The 17,359-nt window shown below is 36.2% G+C and overlaps 1 protein-coding gene across 4 annotated transcripts in view; it reads left to right on the top strand.

The window, feature by feature from the left end:
• The window catches only part of PDE4D (phosphodiesterase 4D), a 535,741-nt gene that overhangs the window by 508,136 nt on the left and 10,246 nt on the right, over positions 1-17,359 (top strand). For all 4 annotated transcript variants that reach the window (XM_063421935.1, XM_063421934.1, XM_063421936.1 and 1 more), the window contains 5 exons: positions 10,264-10,357; positions 13,992-14,164; positions 15,148-15,246; positions 15,334-15,498; positions 17,157-17,256. In XM_063421935.1, coding sequence (XP_063278005.1) covers positions 10,264-10,357; positions 13,992-14,164; positions 15,148-15,246; positions 15,334-15,498; positions 17,157-17,256 — 631 coding nt within the window. The remainder of the gene's footprint in view (positions 1-10,263; positions 10,358-13,991; positions 14,165-15,147; positions 15,247-15,333; positions 15,499-17,156; positions 17,257-17,359) is intronic.

The raw sequence follows: 17,359 nt of genomic DNA, 5'->3' as shown, positions 1-17,359 counted from the left end.
TTGATTCTTTCAAAACAGGTAACAGTTCTCATTAAAAACTTCCCTTTTTTTCCCCCAAATTATTTTATTACTCACTTACTAAAATTTCAAATTACACTTTTCCCATTTCCATATGCTTTACTTGATTGGAACAATGGTAGAATGTGTCATTATGTTCTTCTTCCCCCACGTTTTATCTTCATGGATGTACATTTGTGTAAAACCAAAAATCTCTAAATTTTGTTTTTCTTATCTTGAATTCCTCTAGGTGTTCATTTTGTGGCAGCTATTTGCCATGCACTCGTCTGTCCACCTTAACCTCCTCTAAAGCTAGTTACTCACTTACTGCAGCCTGGGAATTCAGGAGGAAAATCAGCCAAAACCATTCCTGTTAATCAGAGCTGATGTGAATTTCCTGACTATCCACATCTAAGGTCATACTACATGTAGCCAAAGTCAGGGGGCATGCTTTCTAAATGATGTCATACAATTAAATTCTAGTACAGCAATCATTAATTTTATGAGGTTGAGACTATGAGTCTTGAAAAAATAATGCAAGTCAGTAACAAGCAGTGTGTATCAAGTGTAATTTCCTATACCAGTATAGTTAATATGCAGCTAGAGTAAATTGATGTAACGTATATTTACATTGAAGGGAAATATTTTTTATGTTTCTATATAAAAATGTCCTAGTAATAACCATGCTTCAGTAAATTCAACCAACTGTAGTTCTTTTGGATGTATCTTTGTCTCATACATTAGTGGAAAAGAAAAAAAATTGGCTTTTTTTAATACATGCCAAACAGCTGGTGTAATTTACATACTAGCCATTTTAAATATTCCTTATCTGAATCAAGTTCTTTTGTTAATATTTCATGAGGAAACAGCCTTTGGTAACAAAGTAAGAGAAAAGATTTAAAACTTGACTTTCTCACATCTTCTCATACTATCTATTGCAACTAAAATTTCATATATACATGCTTCATTCCTAACGTAGCCAAAACTTATTTTAACATTTTCTAAGTCATGCTTGAAATTGCCTCCTGAAGAAAAGCATCATATTTCCAGCCCTGTGTTGCTGCTGGGTACGTGGCAGCAGTGCTCTCTTGTGGGTGATCAGAAGACAATGAAACACAGATGTAGAGAAGCTTTATTTTCAGCATTATGAAGCTGAGCTGGAAGAATCAGGAGAAACATTTTCTACAAGTACCTTTTTTAAGCATTCTTTGATGTCTTGCTGAGTGTCTAGTAACCCCAGGTCTGTTTTCAAAACTTAATTGTTTTATAGACATCTAGCTTCATAGATCCAAACCAAGTATAACTGAATATTAAAAATGTGTCAGAAATGTTTTATATTGTCTGTTTAACGGCAAACAGTGTGCCTTCCACATGAAAAATACTTTACTGATGATCTGTTGATTATATCCAGTTTTCACATTGCTTTAGATTTCTCTCCTGTGAGGAAGAGATTTGTTGATATCATATTTTGCCCTATTGATTTTTACAGGTTCAATTCTTTTTGAAGCACTTAGTTTTGCTGACTCCTTCAGCCAAAACCTCTCTTATGACCGTTCTCAGTCAGCATTTTCCAGTGAGTCAGCACTGTAGGATGAGGCTGAATGCTGCACCTCATTCAGCTTGTCCTTAGGCATTTGCCCATCGTCCTGTAAGGTACCTCTCCCTTTCTTTTGATGAAACAAGGACTTTATTCATTTCTTAAGTCTTAAGGACTTAAGAAATTTGCTGAAGTAGTGCAACAAGATAATCACAGAACCATAGAATGGCTTGGGTTGGAAGGGACTTTAAAGATCATCTAGTTCCAACCCCCCTGCCGTGGCCATAATGTATTCCTCCTTTCAAGTTTGGGTCTCTGAGTGGCAGATGGTGGGATCTTTTATTTAATGCTTGAGTCAGCTCACTGACACACTCCACTTTCAATTAATCCCTTCTTTTTTTTCAATGATGTATAGCTGTAATTGATTATAATAATCTGCTGAGGCAAAAAGAGCAAAAGTTGAATAAATACAGTGAGAATTTGAGGACTTTTATTATCTCACTTCTTACATCTCCATGGAAGCTTAACATTTACTGGGAATTGCAAGACACATGACATGCATTAGCTTAATAGTAATGGTTTTATCTCTTTAAATAAATAAAAAAAAAATTAGAAAGTAGCAGCCTGACCCAATAGTCTGAGGTAGATCAGATTTTTAATGTAGATGGCATAAAAGCCAAAAGAATTTCCTTGTTAAAGTACATCACAAACTGCTCAAGAAATGAGATCTATTTATGCTGGGGCTTTTCCCCATAAGGAACACCTCAAAATATATTTTTCTTCCACATGAAAAATTAAACCCACCAGGCAATCCAGACAGATATATATACACAATACTAATTTTTGCTGCTTGGATGGTGTGTCCATTGAAAACTGGTAAATGCTGCAGGAGTGACAAGACCTTAGCCCAATTATTTTTGAATGACATGTGAATGCTGCAGGCAGGGATGCCATTAGTAAAGGGCATTTGCTGTTGGGAGGAAAGGGGAAAAAAAAAAAGAAGAAACAAAAAGAAATAACCCATGCCCAGGAGAGTCCCCAGCATCAGCCAATGGGAAATTACAGTACATCATGACACCAGCCCTGCGGATTTATATCTTTTAGGGTGACACACTATTGGCTGCTAGTATGGCTCTATGGGAGGGATCGCTGCCACTGTCTGTGTCTTCCTCCTCAGGTCCTTATTTGGTAGCTGTTGATAGAGCAAATCTTTGAGCAGCTGAGCATCTTGACATACATTATTCATTAAATCCTGGTGTTCAGGAAATATGCATATCCCTAGCTCTTCAGAAATTTCTTCAGCTCGTACAATATGTGTCTTCAGCGTTGCCTCTGAGTGCTTGGAGTCTCACAAATGGCATGTATACAGTCGGAAGACCACTCGGTTGGATTTCGTTTCAGTATGCCTCCTGAGCACACAGTTGCTGAGAACCTGAAGACCAGCAAAAAGAATTAGGAGAGGAAAGAAAGAATCTTTAGTCTTTTGCAGTGCCAGATAGCAAAGAACTGATTAGCTTAGATTGGTAGTATAGAAAAAATCAAAAATGCCTGAGGCAAACTATTTACTCTCAGTTTCTTGGGGCTACATAAAGGTAGGATTTTCTTTTACCTTTTAAGAACTTTGATTTATGGTGCATGATTGCATGATCACTTGATAATGTGAGGATTTGTGGGTGATATGATTATGAATAATTTGAAGTAAAAAATCAGACAACAAGCCTTTGTTCAGCAAGAAGACTGAACTGCACAGTATAGTCTTAGAAACTGTGCTGAGACTTTTAAAATAATATTGCTTCAGTGAATGATTAGACTAAGTCTAAAGCCAAAGAAATACAGAACAGTTTTGTGTTCTTTCAGAAAAAGATTGCTACAAAACTGTATTTCTAGCCACTAAAAGATTTAAAGCACTCCAAATACCTCAAAACAGAGATACTATACAATAGAAGACAGCATGAGTAAAGAAGCTGAGGATAACGGGTGAATTCATGACTCATACTGGGTTTAATAGCTGAAGAAAGGTGAAATTATGAACACTGTGCTTCAACAGCATTTTTGGTAGCCTCTGTGTGTGTATTGATTAAAACAATGGAAACTGCTATCTTCTAGTACAGATCTATATTGTTATGTGGTGAAGTGTGAACTAGATTGAAATGGCAATACTGCTAGAAAATGGAATTAAATAAGCTTTATCTCTTTTATGGAAAAGTTTTGCTTCAAGGAGTTAAATCAGTATGCCTGTCAGGACATAGAACTGAAATCCACTCAATAGGAAATCACATTTGAGCTTTGGTTTATCCCTAAAAAATTACATTTGTGCTTATGAAAAATGCTACTGCTTTTATATTTTGTGATTGTTATTGAGTGTGCAAAAAATGAAGTTCATCCTGTGCTTGACATATAAGTGTACCAAATCATCCTTCTTTAAAGAAATTCTGATTTCTCCTGAACTAAATAATGCATATGTTGAATTAAATGACTAAAAATGATACAAGCATTATATTTGTACAATTGAATCTCTTATGCTTTCTTTTATTAATATCTACTTTTACAATAGATATGTCTTTTAAAATAGAAATGCAAAGCCTGATTATGTCCTATTAAGAATATTCTCAGCTAATGCTGAATTGTTGCAATATATTATCAAGGATTTTGATCAGCCATCTGTGAAGAAATTTCATCCCATTATGCTAGCTAGGTAGATTCCTTTCTTGTTTACCAAAACAAGAAGCTGAAATTACTTTGCATTTCAGCTAAAAGTAATTTATTGTAATTTACTAGAAAGTATTTCCTGCATTCCTAGGCAGCTGCTGCTATGTTCCTCCTTGCTAAAACAGAAAAATTCAATCACCAATTAAAAAATCAGGGAAGTTTACTTTTACTGTTTCGCCTTTAGAATTGATAGACTTTTCTAATTGAAGTTTTGCAGAGACAATGGTAGCTGTAATTGAGCACACATGGGGAAAAAATGTCCTTTGTATAGAGAGTGTCCTATACTGTCTACAATGATTTTAGTTAAGAAGCTGTCATGCTTGAGCACAATTTTATTACAGTGCTTTTACTACAGAGAGAAAAAAATTGAGAAGAAGAAAAGATGTTCTGTTTTTTCTGACATTCAAAACAATTACGTAGAGTACTCATGAAATTCTGAAGATTGAAATATCTTCAGATATTTCAGATATAATCAGATATTACATTGTATATAATATCAGATATATCATTCTATATGTTTCTATCCCTACACATATTTCTGTGTGCTTCAGGCTGTATTTTATCTCCTGTGAATTATATTTTGGAAAATGGGAATGTTTACCCTGTTTTTTGTTGAGTACCTTTTCCTGAAACAAATGAGCACCACTATCACAATGACAGCCTTAGAGATATCTGCCTTTCTGTTGCTTATTATAAATAACAGTGCCTGGCCTTGATGTTAATTAAACCCATGGGCTTCCAACCGAAACCTTTAGCTATTAAGAATGCTGTTTATGTATCCAGAATGCTGCTAAAATCAAAGATAGCTTTGCATAGATAAGCAGTATAGACAGAAGCCTTATGTTAATTTGTAAGGCTGACTTCCAAATTCCTTCTTTGTTTTATTGTAGAATAGAAGCTTTTCAAATGTTGTAATGTAACGTAGTTTATTCATTTTGAGATACAAGCATATTTTTAAAATAACATTGGTAGATATTTTGGAAACAAAATATAGTTATATAAGTTGAATGTTCCAAGTATTAATTGAGTGGATGGATGTATTCTATTCATGTAAGCTCTTAGAAATATTACCTAGAAAAAATACTACCTTTCAGAAAGGCTGAAACTGGGATCTTTGCCATGCGGGTTTGGGAGCCAGTGTGATAAGAGTCCCCTGTCACTCCTGAGCATTTTTATTGCACCCTCCACTGGACTTGGGACTTGATAGTGCTCGAACTGAAGGCCAGGCAGGACTGGGCTTTTTGGCCCATGGACATCCTTCTGTCTCTAGCCTGACCTTCCGTTTTAGTGCCAAAGGCTGTGGTGGAGGCAGCCTCTTTACAGTCCCTGGGATGCAGCAGGTTTCTGTGCTGGAAGAGAAAGCCTGCATGGAAGAGACCCTGCTGCTGCAGGGAGCCTACAGCAAGAGTGGTTCTGTGTGCTTCCTCTTGACACAGCAAGCTGCTGGCTGCTTCTTTACATAAACTCCCAGTTAGAGTCAGGAACTTCACACAAAATTTGTAAAATCTTCTAAAGTGTAAACAATAACCCCTATATATAAAGCAATGTGCCCCAAACTTGTTCATGGCCATGAATCAACCCTATTTGAATCTTGAGGTTGGTGTTTCTAACATACCTTCAAATTCTTCCCCAAAAATGTATCAATACTCTGGTTGCCATCTGGAAACATGATTGCTCCAAAGCTTTGTCTGTGTTTTTCTGTGTATCTTTGCTGACATCAGAAAAGTATCTTATTTTTCAAAAATGCCCCTCCGTGTATGTTTATCATAGGTGGACAGCAGTAATATAGAGATGTGCACACATTAGGCTTCAGCCCAGAAAGATGTAAACTACGAGGCTCTTCTTGGGAAGTTAGCACAATTTAGGGAATGGTTCTCATTTCATTATCATTAACATATGTACCTTTATTCGCACATATTGCAGTTTTTGCTACAGTAGATTTCTTAGGTTTATAAAGGGAGATAAAGGTGCACATCTACTTTTTTCACTTTAGGGACATTTTTAATGTTATTTGAATGCTCTGCTTGTATTTCTGTTGAGAACTCTGTATCTTCTTATGCCCCCCATTCTCTCCTGCAGCGGAGATTAAAATCTAAAATAAATAGAAACAAATGCAATTTTAAAAATTCTGCATAAGGAAATATTTTCAGGATTTTCTTCAGAAAAGCTCCATTGCTCTGACATCGGTATGTGGCAGTGATGAACTGTGTAATTGCCTTAATGGATATTTTATAGCCAGTTCATTTCCAGGGGGATTTTCTAAGGCTATAGTCAAGGACTGTGGTATTCCAAAGGGATGTATGTGTCATTTTTCCAATCTAACAATGGGATGTGTGAAAATCTTTCTTTGTGAGAAAGAATACAATATATGCACAGATCAGCCGAAAACCTCTGTTTCCTCCCCATGCTGAGCTCACAACATCATAATTAAAGTGTATGGTTTAAATGTTAATTAATAACAAGAGTTTTGATCTTTATGATTTATTTTCTTGAATTTGGAAAGTATATGGCATTCAGATTTTTAAAGTTCCTAATCAAAATATCATATTTAATATTTACTGCTGTTAGGAACATGGTGGATTTATGTACTGTTTGACTTGTTTTGAACATAACATGCAAAGTTTTGTTACTTCCAGAAGGCCAAATGATGAGATTGTGGATTCTAGCCAAGTCTCAAGCACTTAGTATTTCTTGGATAAGTAAAACAGTGCTGGCTCATGGATGTAACCAGCTTCTCTGGTTGGCAATAAGAGCTTGTGGAGCCATGTGAGGGGTAAAATTTTGTTATAAAGTAATTGTGCAGAGCTATATAAATATGTGGATCTTTGAAACAGTAATTATGTATGGATGCACTTGGGCCCAAATTAAATCTTTGAGAAATAGGTAAAATTGGGGGGGAAATGGGGTTAAATTTGCTTTTGCTGTTTTGATTTTTTTTCTTATAAAAAGGATTTTATTTCTTAAAAGGCAAGTTATTAAACATAAGGTGTTTGAGCAACATACAGATACAGTGAAACAGAGTATAACCAACAAAAAATGCCTGAATATCTTGATTGCTATTTGTCTCTCATGTTTTATTTCTTTAATGTTCTCAAAGAGCATTATTGTTCTGCATGAGAAACTGCTGTCTGCATATGGTCTTCAGCTTCATCTGATTCAATGGTAATGGCATTTGTAAGGCTTTGTCAGATAATTAGAAAATCAAAACAGTTCTCTAAACTCCTGCTTAGTCCAGAAGTTTTCAAAATAAATGTCAATTAAAGGCTTGGTCCTGTGGCGTCAGCAACATGTGAAAGAGCATGAGGAAATCGTGCAGCTACAGTTCTTCAAAGCCAAAGGCATCTCCAATTGAATTTGCTCTCAGCAGGAGGGCCTTGCAGAGGCTGAGGGACTTGTTTTACTTTACACCCTTGTTCGGCAGTAACACAGGCTATTCTGCAGTTCTCGTGCAGATGGTTGACTTTTCATGTTCTGCTCACTTGTGGGGTGATTGGAGGTGGGAAGATGAGGATTTGCAGCAGATTGGTGAGGGACATAGCATGAGAAAAGACTCTTATGTACCTTCCATTTGTTGTAGATATTCATACAACAAACACTGAGCTGAAAATTCTTAGAGAACATATGCTCCATGAGTTCCATATGATTCCCAGTATGCAATAACAAACCTCTCTACTTACACCCTGCAGTTAAATTTATTATATGGGGGGGTGGGGGGCGGAAATCCTTCCTACTTCTTGTGCCAGGTAGCTGCAAACACTGATATGTTCCTCTTTCAAAGCTGGGAAACTTTTAAGAACACTTCCTGAAGGTACGTGCCAGTGCTGGCTAGATGGCCTTTTTTCCTAACTGTGGAACATGACACAATTAGTGTTTTTCTGCAGCAAAACCAGCATCACCAAGTTGGGCATTATGTAGAAGGGTTTACTAGGAAAAAAGCAGGCAGATGAGGATCTATTGAAGTTAGTTAGGATCCACTAGCTATTTAAATTAAGGAAGAGGGAAAATTGAAGTAGTAATGGATAAACTGATGACATGTATGGAAGTTAATGTGGTTTTGTCAACTCCTGACATTTTATTAAGATTCCTATACACAATATTTAATTTGAAGCTGCAGTCTCTGGATGTGTCTGGATCTGGAGCTGAGTTATTCCATGATATCTTCAGTTTCTGTCTTATATCTTACAGTTTCTCACCTTTTGTGGGAACAGAAGAAAAAGTGTGTAAGCATGACTTAAGTGTGTTAAGTGTATAAAAGTTTAAAGACAGTTTTTTAAATGATCTTGGGATTTTTGGACCAGTCATTTTATTATTTGGTGAACTTGATTTTTCAACATTTGACATTTGTGACAAACATTAGACATTGCTGAAGAGATTGAGATTGGTTTTGTTTAGAATGCATAGCTCTGTAGTTCTCATAGTATGTGTAGCTGTGTTTGCAGAATGGTTCTAATTTTCAGACATGTGTTGAGCACTTCCTAGCACATGGATATATCTGAGATCAAAGCTGAGCCTTTGGCTTGTGACTAAAGTAAGATTCAGTCTTTGTAGCTCTGGAACTTCCTGAGATGATCACACATCAAGATGGCAGGAGAACGCAGTGGCTAATGGTTAGATTGTTTTATTAAAGGTAATTTTGTTTGGCACATTGTGAGTAATATGGTAATTGGTGGCTTACAAAGATATTGTGCAGAAAATAACCCCTTTCACTATGCAAGGCCATTTTGAAGAAATAGCTTTGATGATTCCAGTGGAATGGAAATAGGATGGTTAATATTTACTACAGTGGTTTATCTCCTTTGAAGAAGAATAAATTATAAATTACCAGTTTTCAACATAAAGGAATCTTTACGTATATATAATCTAAGGCTAGCTATTCCTTGATATAATAGATAGTCATGAATGTGTGAACAAGGTAAAAAGTGATTCTGAAAGTGGAACAAATCATTTGCATTTGTTAAGAGAAAAGATGACTGAGAAATCTAACAACAAAACAAAGGGATGGCACAATAGTAGGCAAAATTCAACAGTGACAGATGCATGCTAATTTTCATTGGCAAGAGTAGCTTGAATTGTTAGTAAGTATTGATGCCTCCTGTTTGTTGGTGATATCAAGGCAGAGCTATAGTCAATGAAAATGTGTCTAAGACAGTGAGAGCTGTATTATGCAATTAACCTGTCAAGCATAATACCACAGGATATCATTTCACCCTGGAGTCTGGAAGGAATCAAGAAAGACTCAGTGATGTGTACCTAATTAATTATACATTTCATGGAATATTAGTATCTGCTTCTATCCTTTAGAGTGCCTGGAGTGAATTGCTAACTAAAAGGGAAATAAAAGGTTTTTCCACAGATGGGTATTTTCTACCCCAAAGTTTCTTGGGTAGGCTTGCAGTTTTCTGAAATAGTGGAATGGTCAAGTCTGGTTGGATAAAATAATTTTAGGTCAGAGACAACAAAATCTACCTCTTTTCATATTGGTTTTTATGATATCAATAATATGTTTAGATTGTCTGGAGCAATGTTATCAAATAATTTTGAATAGATTAATGATGCGAGGTAAGAGACTTAAAAATGTGTAATGAATTGCAAAAAATGCAAAAGTAGATTAATTTACAAATCTTGTGAGAAAACTAGTAGACAACAGCTCCTACATAAATACTTTTGTATTTACTTTCCAAATTAAAATCGAAAAATTGGAAAGACAGTATTGTAACCTGTGTGTGTGCAAATGCCTTAGAGTTTTCAGTTACTGGTAGGACACTGTACCTTAGTCATTGTCTTTGTGGTGCATTTTGGAAGGTTAAGAGTTACATTGTCCAATCCATGAAAAAGTTGGTTGGGTATATCCTTGATGCATGTGATCCAAGGTACTGTGATTTCACAGTTGTCTTACTTGAGTACATATTCTTAATGCCATGTTCTTCCACCAGTTATAAAGTGACTGCATTTTCTTATTCTGACTAAATATATCTTGCTGTATTGTAACTCACTTTACACTTTTCTACTTTCTTTTCCAGTTTAAAAGAATGCTCAACCGTGAGCTAACCCACCTCTCCGAAATGAGCAGGTCAGGCAATCAGGTCTCAGAATATATATCAAACACTTTCTTAGGTAAGGTTATGAAGAGTTAACTTTTTTGCATCTTGGGGTTTTTTATACCTCTCTGGGCTGTGTTAGAGCCTAAATGCAAGTGGCTTTCCATGTTAATTTCTTCTTTCAGAAACTGTGCATTTAGCATATTGTTGTCAGCATTTGTACTGAGAGATCGGGTTAGATCCATTTCCTCACAGCTCAATTAATTTGTGTGTGTGATTTCCCTGTGTGTGTAATTACAGATAAATATTCATGTACGTAATGCAACTACTATATTGCTAATATATTAAGAAATTATTATAATGAATTATAGAGAATCACAGAGATTCAGAGAATATTCTGAGTTGGAAGGGACTCACAAGGATCATCAAGTCCAGCCCTTGAGTGAACAGCCCATACAGGGCTCAAACCTACAACCCTGGCTTTATTAGTACCATGCACAAACCAACAGGGCTAATCTCAGAGTGGTAATTATATGTATTTTTATATATTAAAGAGAATACTGCCACTATATTTTCCTACTGGAATTACTGCAGAGGTTTCAGTGTGCTAGAAGCACATAAGCACACATAACCTCATAAAATCTCACAGCATGCAGTTAACATATCCTGGTGTTCCCTGCCTGCACATGCACAGTTAGGTGCATGTGACTAAATAAACATCTGAATTGCCTTTTTCCACAAAGATTTTCACAGCTCAAGATATTGGCATGCTGGGCTGTGAGCATTAACAAAAGCCCAACACTGTATTACAAAGAATATTCTTTGAAGGTTCCTTCACCGTGGCTTTTTTTTTCCCTAAAGTTCCTGAAAATGCAGAAAACTTCCTTCCATATTATTTATTGATTTTGAACATAAAGATACTATACAAATCTCAAAGCATATTTTGAGCAAAATACCATTGATTCATGAACACAATGTAATGAGAGGCACAAACACATCTAAATTAGGATAAGAAGTACTTTAAAAAGTGACAGTCATGCATGTTAGGATCCACCTTATTCTGTGGGAGATACCATAGCTGGTGCTTTTTGTGGCTTTTTTGAAAGAAGGGAGTTTTCTGTAATGCACAGTTTGTCCTGTCACCCTCCGAAATGGATAAAAGTGCCCATGTAACAATCCCAAATGTGTCTGTTCAGCTGGCCCATGGTTGCAGCAGTGTGCCAACTGCTGTAGCACAGCAGGGATTCAGACAGTGAGAGAGACAAGGCTCTGTCATGGACAAGTGGCACTGCCCAGCTTCAGATGCCCTGAAAACCACAGTGTGCAGTTGCCTGAAAGGATGACCCACTTAGGCTGTGGAGACTGAGATGCTAGCTTCTGCCTGCTTTCTCTTGAAAGCTTAAAACTTACGTTGACAGGGTAAAGAAATGCATCCGTCAGCCTTTCGCATGAGATCTCAGTCTCGAGCAGAAAGAGGGCTAGAAATGCAATCACTGTTAATTTACTGAACCATAGGTATTGTTTTCTGTCTGCATGAAAAAACAGATACTTAAAATTGTAGGTATAAGAGCAGCACAGTAGTGAAAACACCTCATCTACAGATACACTGCTTAAATATTTTCAGACTGTGCAGTCTAAATATATTGGTTCTGAACATCTATATAAAGAGAACTTTCTCTCCCTAGAAATACTTAATGAGTTTATTATCTGATATATTTTTTTAATACATACCTCCTCAATATTTTCAAACTTTCTCATATTTGTAAGTTAGAAAGGTGTTATGAGAAAACAAGGTTTTCTGTTCTTCCTATTTAAAAAAACCAAACCAAACCCAAACTGTTTTCCTTTAGGGCTGCATGAGTGTTTGAAGTTATTTATAATGACAAGAAATATAATCTGTGTATAAGACATAAGGCTCTTATATTGTGTACAAAGATATAAAATGTTTTTCTTTTTCAGCGTCATTAACCTGTTTTCTGTGAATGGGAAATGTCTGAGAACCTGTCATTGAGCATAGCATAAACAGGGTCAGAATGGCAAACTGTCTTTTCTGGGTGTTCAGATGGGCACAGCCCTGTGTGCTCAGTGTTACCAAAGCAGAGGCAGTCCCACGGAGTTTCTCTGGAGATCTAAAGTCATTCAGACAGACACTTCCTTTCACTTGAGTTAGTCTGACAGCTCAGCTCACGAACCTCTGTTTGATGGGTCTAAACTTTGTGCACATGACTGAAACCATAAACATCAAAGCACAAGTCACAGCTCCTCATCTCTTTGCACCAGGCACGGGCTGCCCTGCTCTGCCTCCCCTTTTTCTCCTTGCAAGGAGAGTGGTCAAGGATGATGGGGCAGTCGAGGGACTCGGTGCTGCAGGCAACAACCTGGTGACATTTCCAAAGTCTCTTCTTCATTGTGATTTGTTTGGAATTTGAGGTGTCCATTAAATGTATCTGCTAAAGGGTAATTTAAAAATAGGAGAAAATAAAGTAAACAAGCAAACCTATAACAAGCTGGTAATTAGAAATGGACTTGCTAACCTCATCTGGTTTCAGTGTCTGTATTGGAAATGAATATTTCAGAAAGAAAAAAGTACACATATAAAAATCCCACATTTTTTTACTTTCTTTACTTTTTCTTTAAACTGGTGGTTTTTTAGCTGTTTTGCCTCATCTCCTGTGTTAAAAACATCTTTTCTGGATTTTTGTGGTCTTCCTGATATATTCTTTGAAGTCTAGAAAAGGTAGAGGTACATTCCAACAAAAAAAGAGATAATTTGAAGGGAGTCATTAAACTCTAGATTGAAATACAGTATGAATGAAAGGAACAAAAAATAATTCATGGTCCTAGTTTGTCAGAAAAGCCCTTCATTGCACTTCCTTGGGTTTCTTTGGGGCAGATGTTTGCAGTGCTCCACAACCCCATACTTTTTTTGCAGCAGTCATGTGGCAGTTGCCTAAATATACTTTACTCTCAGTTTAATTATCTTCTAAAGTTTCGCTGGCACATACGTTGATAAATTTTATTAAGTGATACTGCTGATACTGCTGGGGAGGCAAAAGCCCACAGCAAAATTCAGAGGTTAACAAAACACTTGTTTTATCATTTTTATTGACTCTGGTTGGGAGGAGCAGAAGCGCTGCACTGGGGGCATGAACTGCCAGCAATCCAAAGTGCTGCTAGGTGTGGCTGGCAAAAAGACTTTCCAAGTTGTACAGTCTTATGAGACAGGACCACAAGTATTAAATCCTTCTAGTCCTGGAAAAGTTTTCTAAAGGTTTACATGAGGACACACACGGACGGTTTTTGAAATAAAATTTCAGAGTATATTTCTCCTGAATAAAAGAAACAAAGTTATTTTTTCTTGCAAAATGTATTCTTGTGCGGTTGTAATAACGTTTTTATACTGAGATGATTGACCCTTTCTACAGCACTAGGGATATGGCAGAAGTGGTAATCAGACAGTCACAAGTTGCTTTTAAAGCCAATTCAGAAATAATGAGGCAATTTGAGAAAAAGAGATCTGCTTGTACTGAAGTATAGGTCTATATTTATCTTTTCATGGGTTTAGTAATCTTGATGGAAAGAATCTATTGCAAAATCTTAAAAGAAGATTTTTTAAGTGTTTATAAGTCCATAAGGTGAACTCAACAATGAATTTTATAATATTTATAATTCTTTTATAAATTATTCTCTTTTTGTTCATTCTTTTGAAGACAAGCAACATGAAGTTGAAATCCCTTCTCCAACACAAAAAGAGAAAGAGAAAAAGAAGAGGCCAATGTCCCAGATCAGTGGAGTCAAAAAACTCATGCACAGCTCCAGCCTAACTAATTCCAGTATTCCCAGGTTTGGAGTTAAAACAGACCAAGAAGATGTCCTTGCTAAGGTAGAGAATATATATCCTTGAATTTATATAAACAGAGTGGAGACTTTTTAGTATTATTCCATCCTCTGCTTATACACATTGATTTCAAGCTGCAGGACCAAGCATTGTTATCACTTGAAATAATCCAAATTTGTTGGAGTGGAAGAATAGCAAGTAAAATCACAATCAGACCATAAGGGTTAATTTCAGCATGAGGACAGTTTCATCTGGAGATGAAATGTAAATTAGCATTTGTGTATGCACTAAACAAGCTGCCTATTCATAAATAGTATCTGAAGATTGAAGTGTAAACATATTCTATAATGTCACAAGAATGAAAATGTATAGATAGCAAACTTATTTTTTAAAAATGCACAAGGATATGTAGCATTAGAGCTATGCTTCCTAATTTTAGCTGTATAATTTTATGTACATCCTTTCTCTTATTTTTAATGAAATTTCTTACTATTTTTTGCACCAGCAGCTAACTACTTGGTAATAACAGAAAATTGGAATAAAGGGATATTTGAACGAGTTTTGCATTTTAAAATATGCCTATGCTAACATTTTCAGGAATCTTATTGAAGAGTGTTTCTGAGAACCAGGGAGAAAGCAGCAGAATTGCAGCCTCTCTGGAGGTTTTCTCCTCACTGAACTTCGTTGTCAATGGACAATGAGATGACAAAGTGTGTCAGTTAAACTCATTCAAGATACTGTAGAATTTTTCCCTCTGGAGCAACCCACTTAAGAGGCAGTCTTTCCTGCTTAGACAAGTAAAATATGAGAAATGGTAATATCAGATGTAAATTCTGTTACTGCGAGATTAGTAGCAGCTGCAGAGTTTAGAGTTTAGCCCTTGTAGAGTTTAGCTCTTGAAAAATTTAGCATGTGTCTTGCACAGTGACCAGGTTTAAGTGAGTCCTCTATTTATAATTGCTTCTCTCAAAAATTGTAGGATTTTTTGTGTTAGTTTTCAACCTGTTTGTTGCTTGATTCTACTCTAGGAACTTGAGGATTTGAACAAGTGGGGCCTTCAGGTTTTCAGAGTAGCAGAGTTATCTGGAAACAGACCTCTGACTGTCATCATGCACACTATTTTTCAGGCAAGTACAAGAAATCATGCTGCTTTTTTTCTTATCTTGGAGACTTCTGTGCTTTGAAATCTAACAGTTTTTCCTTTGCTTTTACAGGAGCGGGACTTGCTAAAAACTTTTAAGATTCCAGTAGATACCTTAATAACTTACCTGATGACCCTGGAAGACCATTACCATGCAGATGTGGCATACCACAATAACATACATGCTGCAGACGTGGTTCAGTCAACCCATGTCCTGCTATCAACCCCAGCCTTAGAGGTAAATTACACTGAAGAAAACAGGTGGTAGCTGTGAGAGAAGGGGATGCACTGAGAATCTTCTAAACTAAATATTAAAGATCTTAGTTTCTGCAATATTTTTAAAAGGAATTTTAGCATTTCTTTAATGAATTCTGTTATTTTAAAGGTATTTTGTGAGGATCAAAGTTACACAAGTTATGTAAATACTGTGCAGAAAATATCACATCTTTTCAACTTAAATCATCCAGATTTTTGCAGTCATAATCTTTTTCACTATAACACAATGCCTATCTTGTTTCCACCATCTTGTTATTTATGCTACATCCTTTTCTGTAGTAATTTCCTGTGTGGGACTCTACCTAACTACTCTAAGTGAAATTTCTTAGGAAAATTTATTCTGCTCTGGGAAGACTACTTTTGTATTTATTTCTAAGACAGATTGGACCATGTACTAAATTTTCACTGGACTCTCTCTTTTTTTGCCCCCCTCCCTTCCCCCTCCCATAAATATTTCAAAATTATTTGGGAAAAAATATAATCTGTTCTTTTTGTAGTAATTATCTTCTTGAAAGTTCTTAAAACTCTGAAGTAGAAAGATGTGAAAGTTGGAGATTTTCCCTCTTTTAAGCACAGTTCAGGTCTCAACATAGCAAATGTTGGTGTTGATATATCCCAGAAAATGGTTAGAAAAAAATCAGGTAAAGGAAACAGTAGAAATTTTATTAGTTCAAAAGGATTTACCTTCATTTTTAAGAAGGGCTGCAGTTTGACTCTTTCCTGTAATGGTCAACATTTCATGTTACTGAATTCATGTTTTACCTTCTTCTTGAAAAGAGGGTTATAAGTGGACTTTTGAGAGTGTTGGCAGGTTTGGATCCTCAAAGGCTTGGAAAACTCCTGAGAAAGATTTTCTTGCTCTCAAGAAGAAAGATCAGATAATGCTCTTAAAACACCACTGGCTTCACCACACAGCTGAACTAGTCATCAGTAAAATTTGTGGGTTTTTTTCCAGATCAGCTTTAGCCAGTGAAATGGCAATACCTGCCCAGTGCCACTGCTGGTCTCTGCACTTCTGAGCTGTCCTTGATCAATTTTGAAAGCATTTGCATCATGTGGGTGCATCATGCTGACAACAGGACTACGGGCTCAGTGACATTCCAAGTCCATTGCAGAGCTCTTTTCCTGTCTTCCCAATAATGTCATACAAATGGAAAATCAGTAAATGCTAAGTGAGATGTTTTGTAGTCTGTCACTATTTCCTTTAGCAGTATATAGGAGATGTGCATCTTTCAAGTACAGGACAACACATAGGAGTCAAGCTGAAATATTTAACTTCAATTTGTGCTATAAGTTAGAAACCTGTACTTAATTGTCTAATAAAGGTGGATTTATTTACAGATGGAAGCTGAAAATACTTCAGTTGGGACAGAATTTAGTGATGCTCTCTGTATGAAATACAAATCACTTTACTCTTTCCAAACTTGAAATGTTTATGAAATTCTATATAATTGATAATTTTACAAAGAGTTTGATAGCTTGTGTGTAAAGTCTCTAGAGGTCATGGTATATTTCAAATGTGTTTTGCTTGTTCACATCTACATTCAAAGTTGAGTCCTTTTTACTGAAAACACTGTTTCACTTGTTGGTGATTGTAATTTCTGTTTCATTATATTCTAGGCAGTGTTCACTGATTTGGAGATCCTTGCAGCAATTTTTGCCAGTGCAATACACGATGTAGATCATCCTGGTGTTTCAAACCAGTTTCTGATCAATACAAGTAAGTTTGATGCTTAGCGTTTTTCTGTGAGGTCTGCACATAGCACCTAAAAAACACACAGTTCATTCCTTCTTTGCTTCTGTCTCTAACTTTTCTCAGTAAA

This window comes from Prinia subflava, chromosome Z, assembly GCF_021018805.1.
Source record: "Prinia subflava isolate CZ2003 ecotype Zambia chromosome Z, Cam_Psub_1.2, whole genome shotgun sequence".
Classification (NCBI taxonomy): Eukaryota; Metazoa; Chordata; class Aves; order Passeriformes; family Cisticolidae; genus Prinia; species Prinia subflava.
Note: the sequence above shows the minus strand (reverse complement) of the source record. Positions and strands in the feature narration are given on the sequence as shown.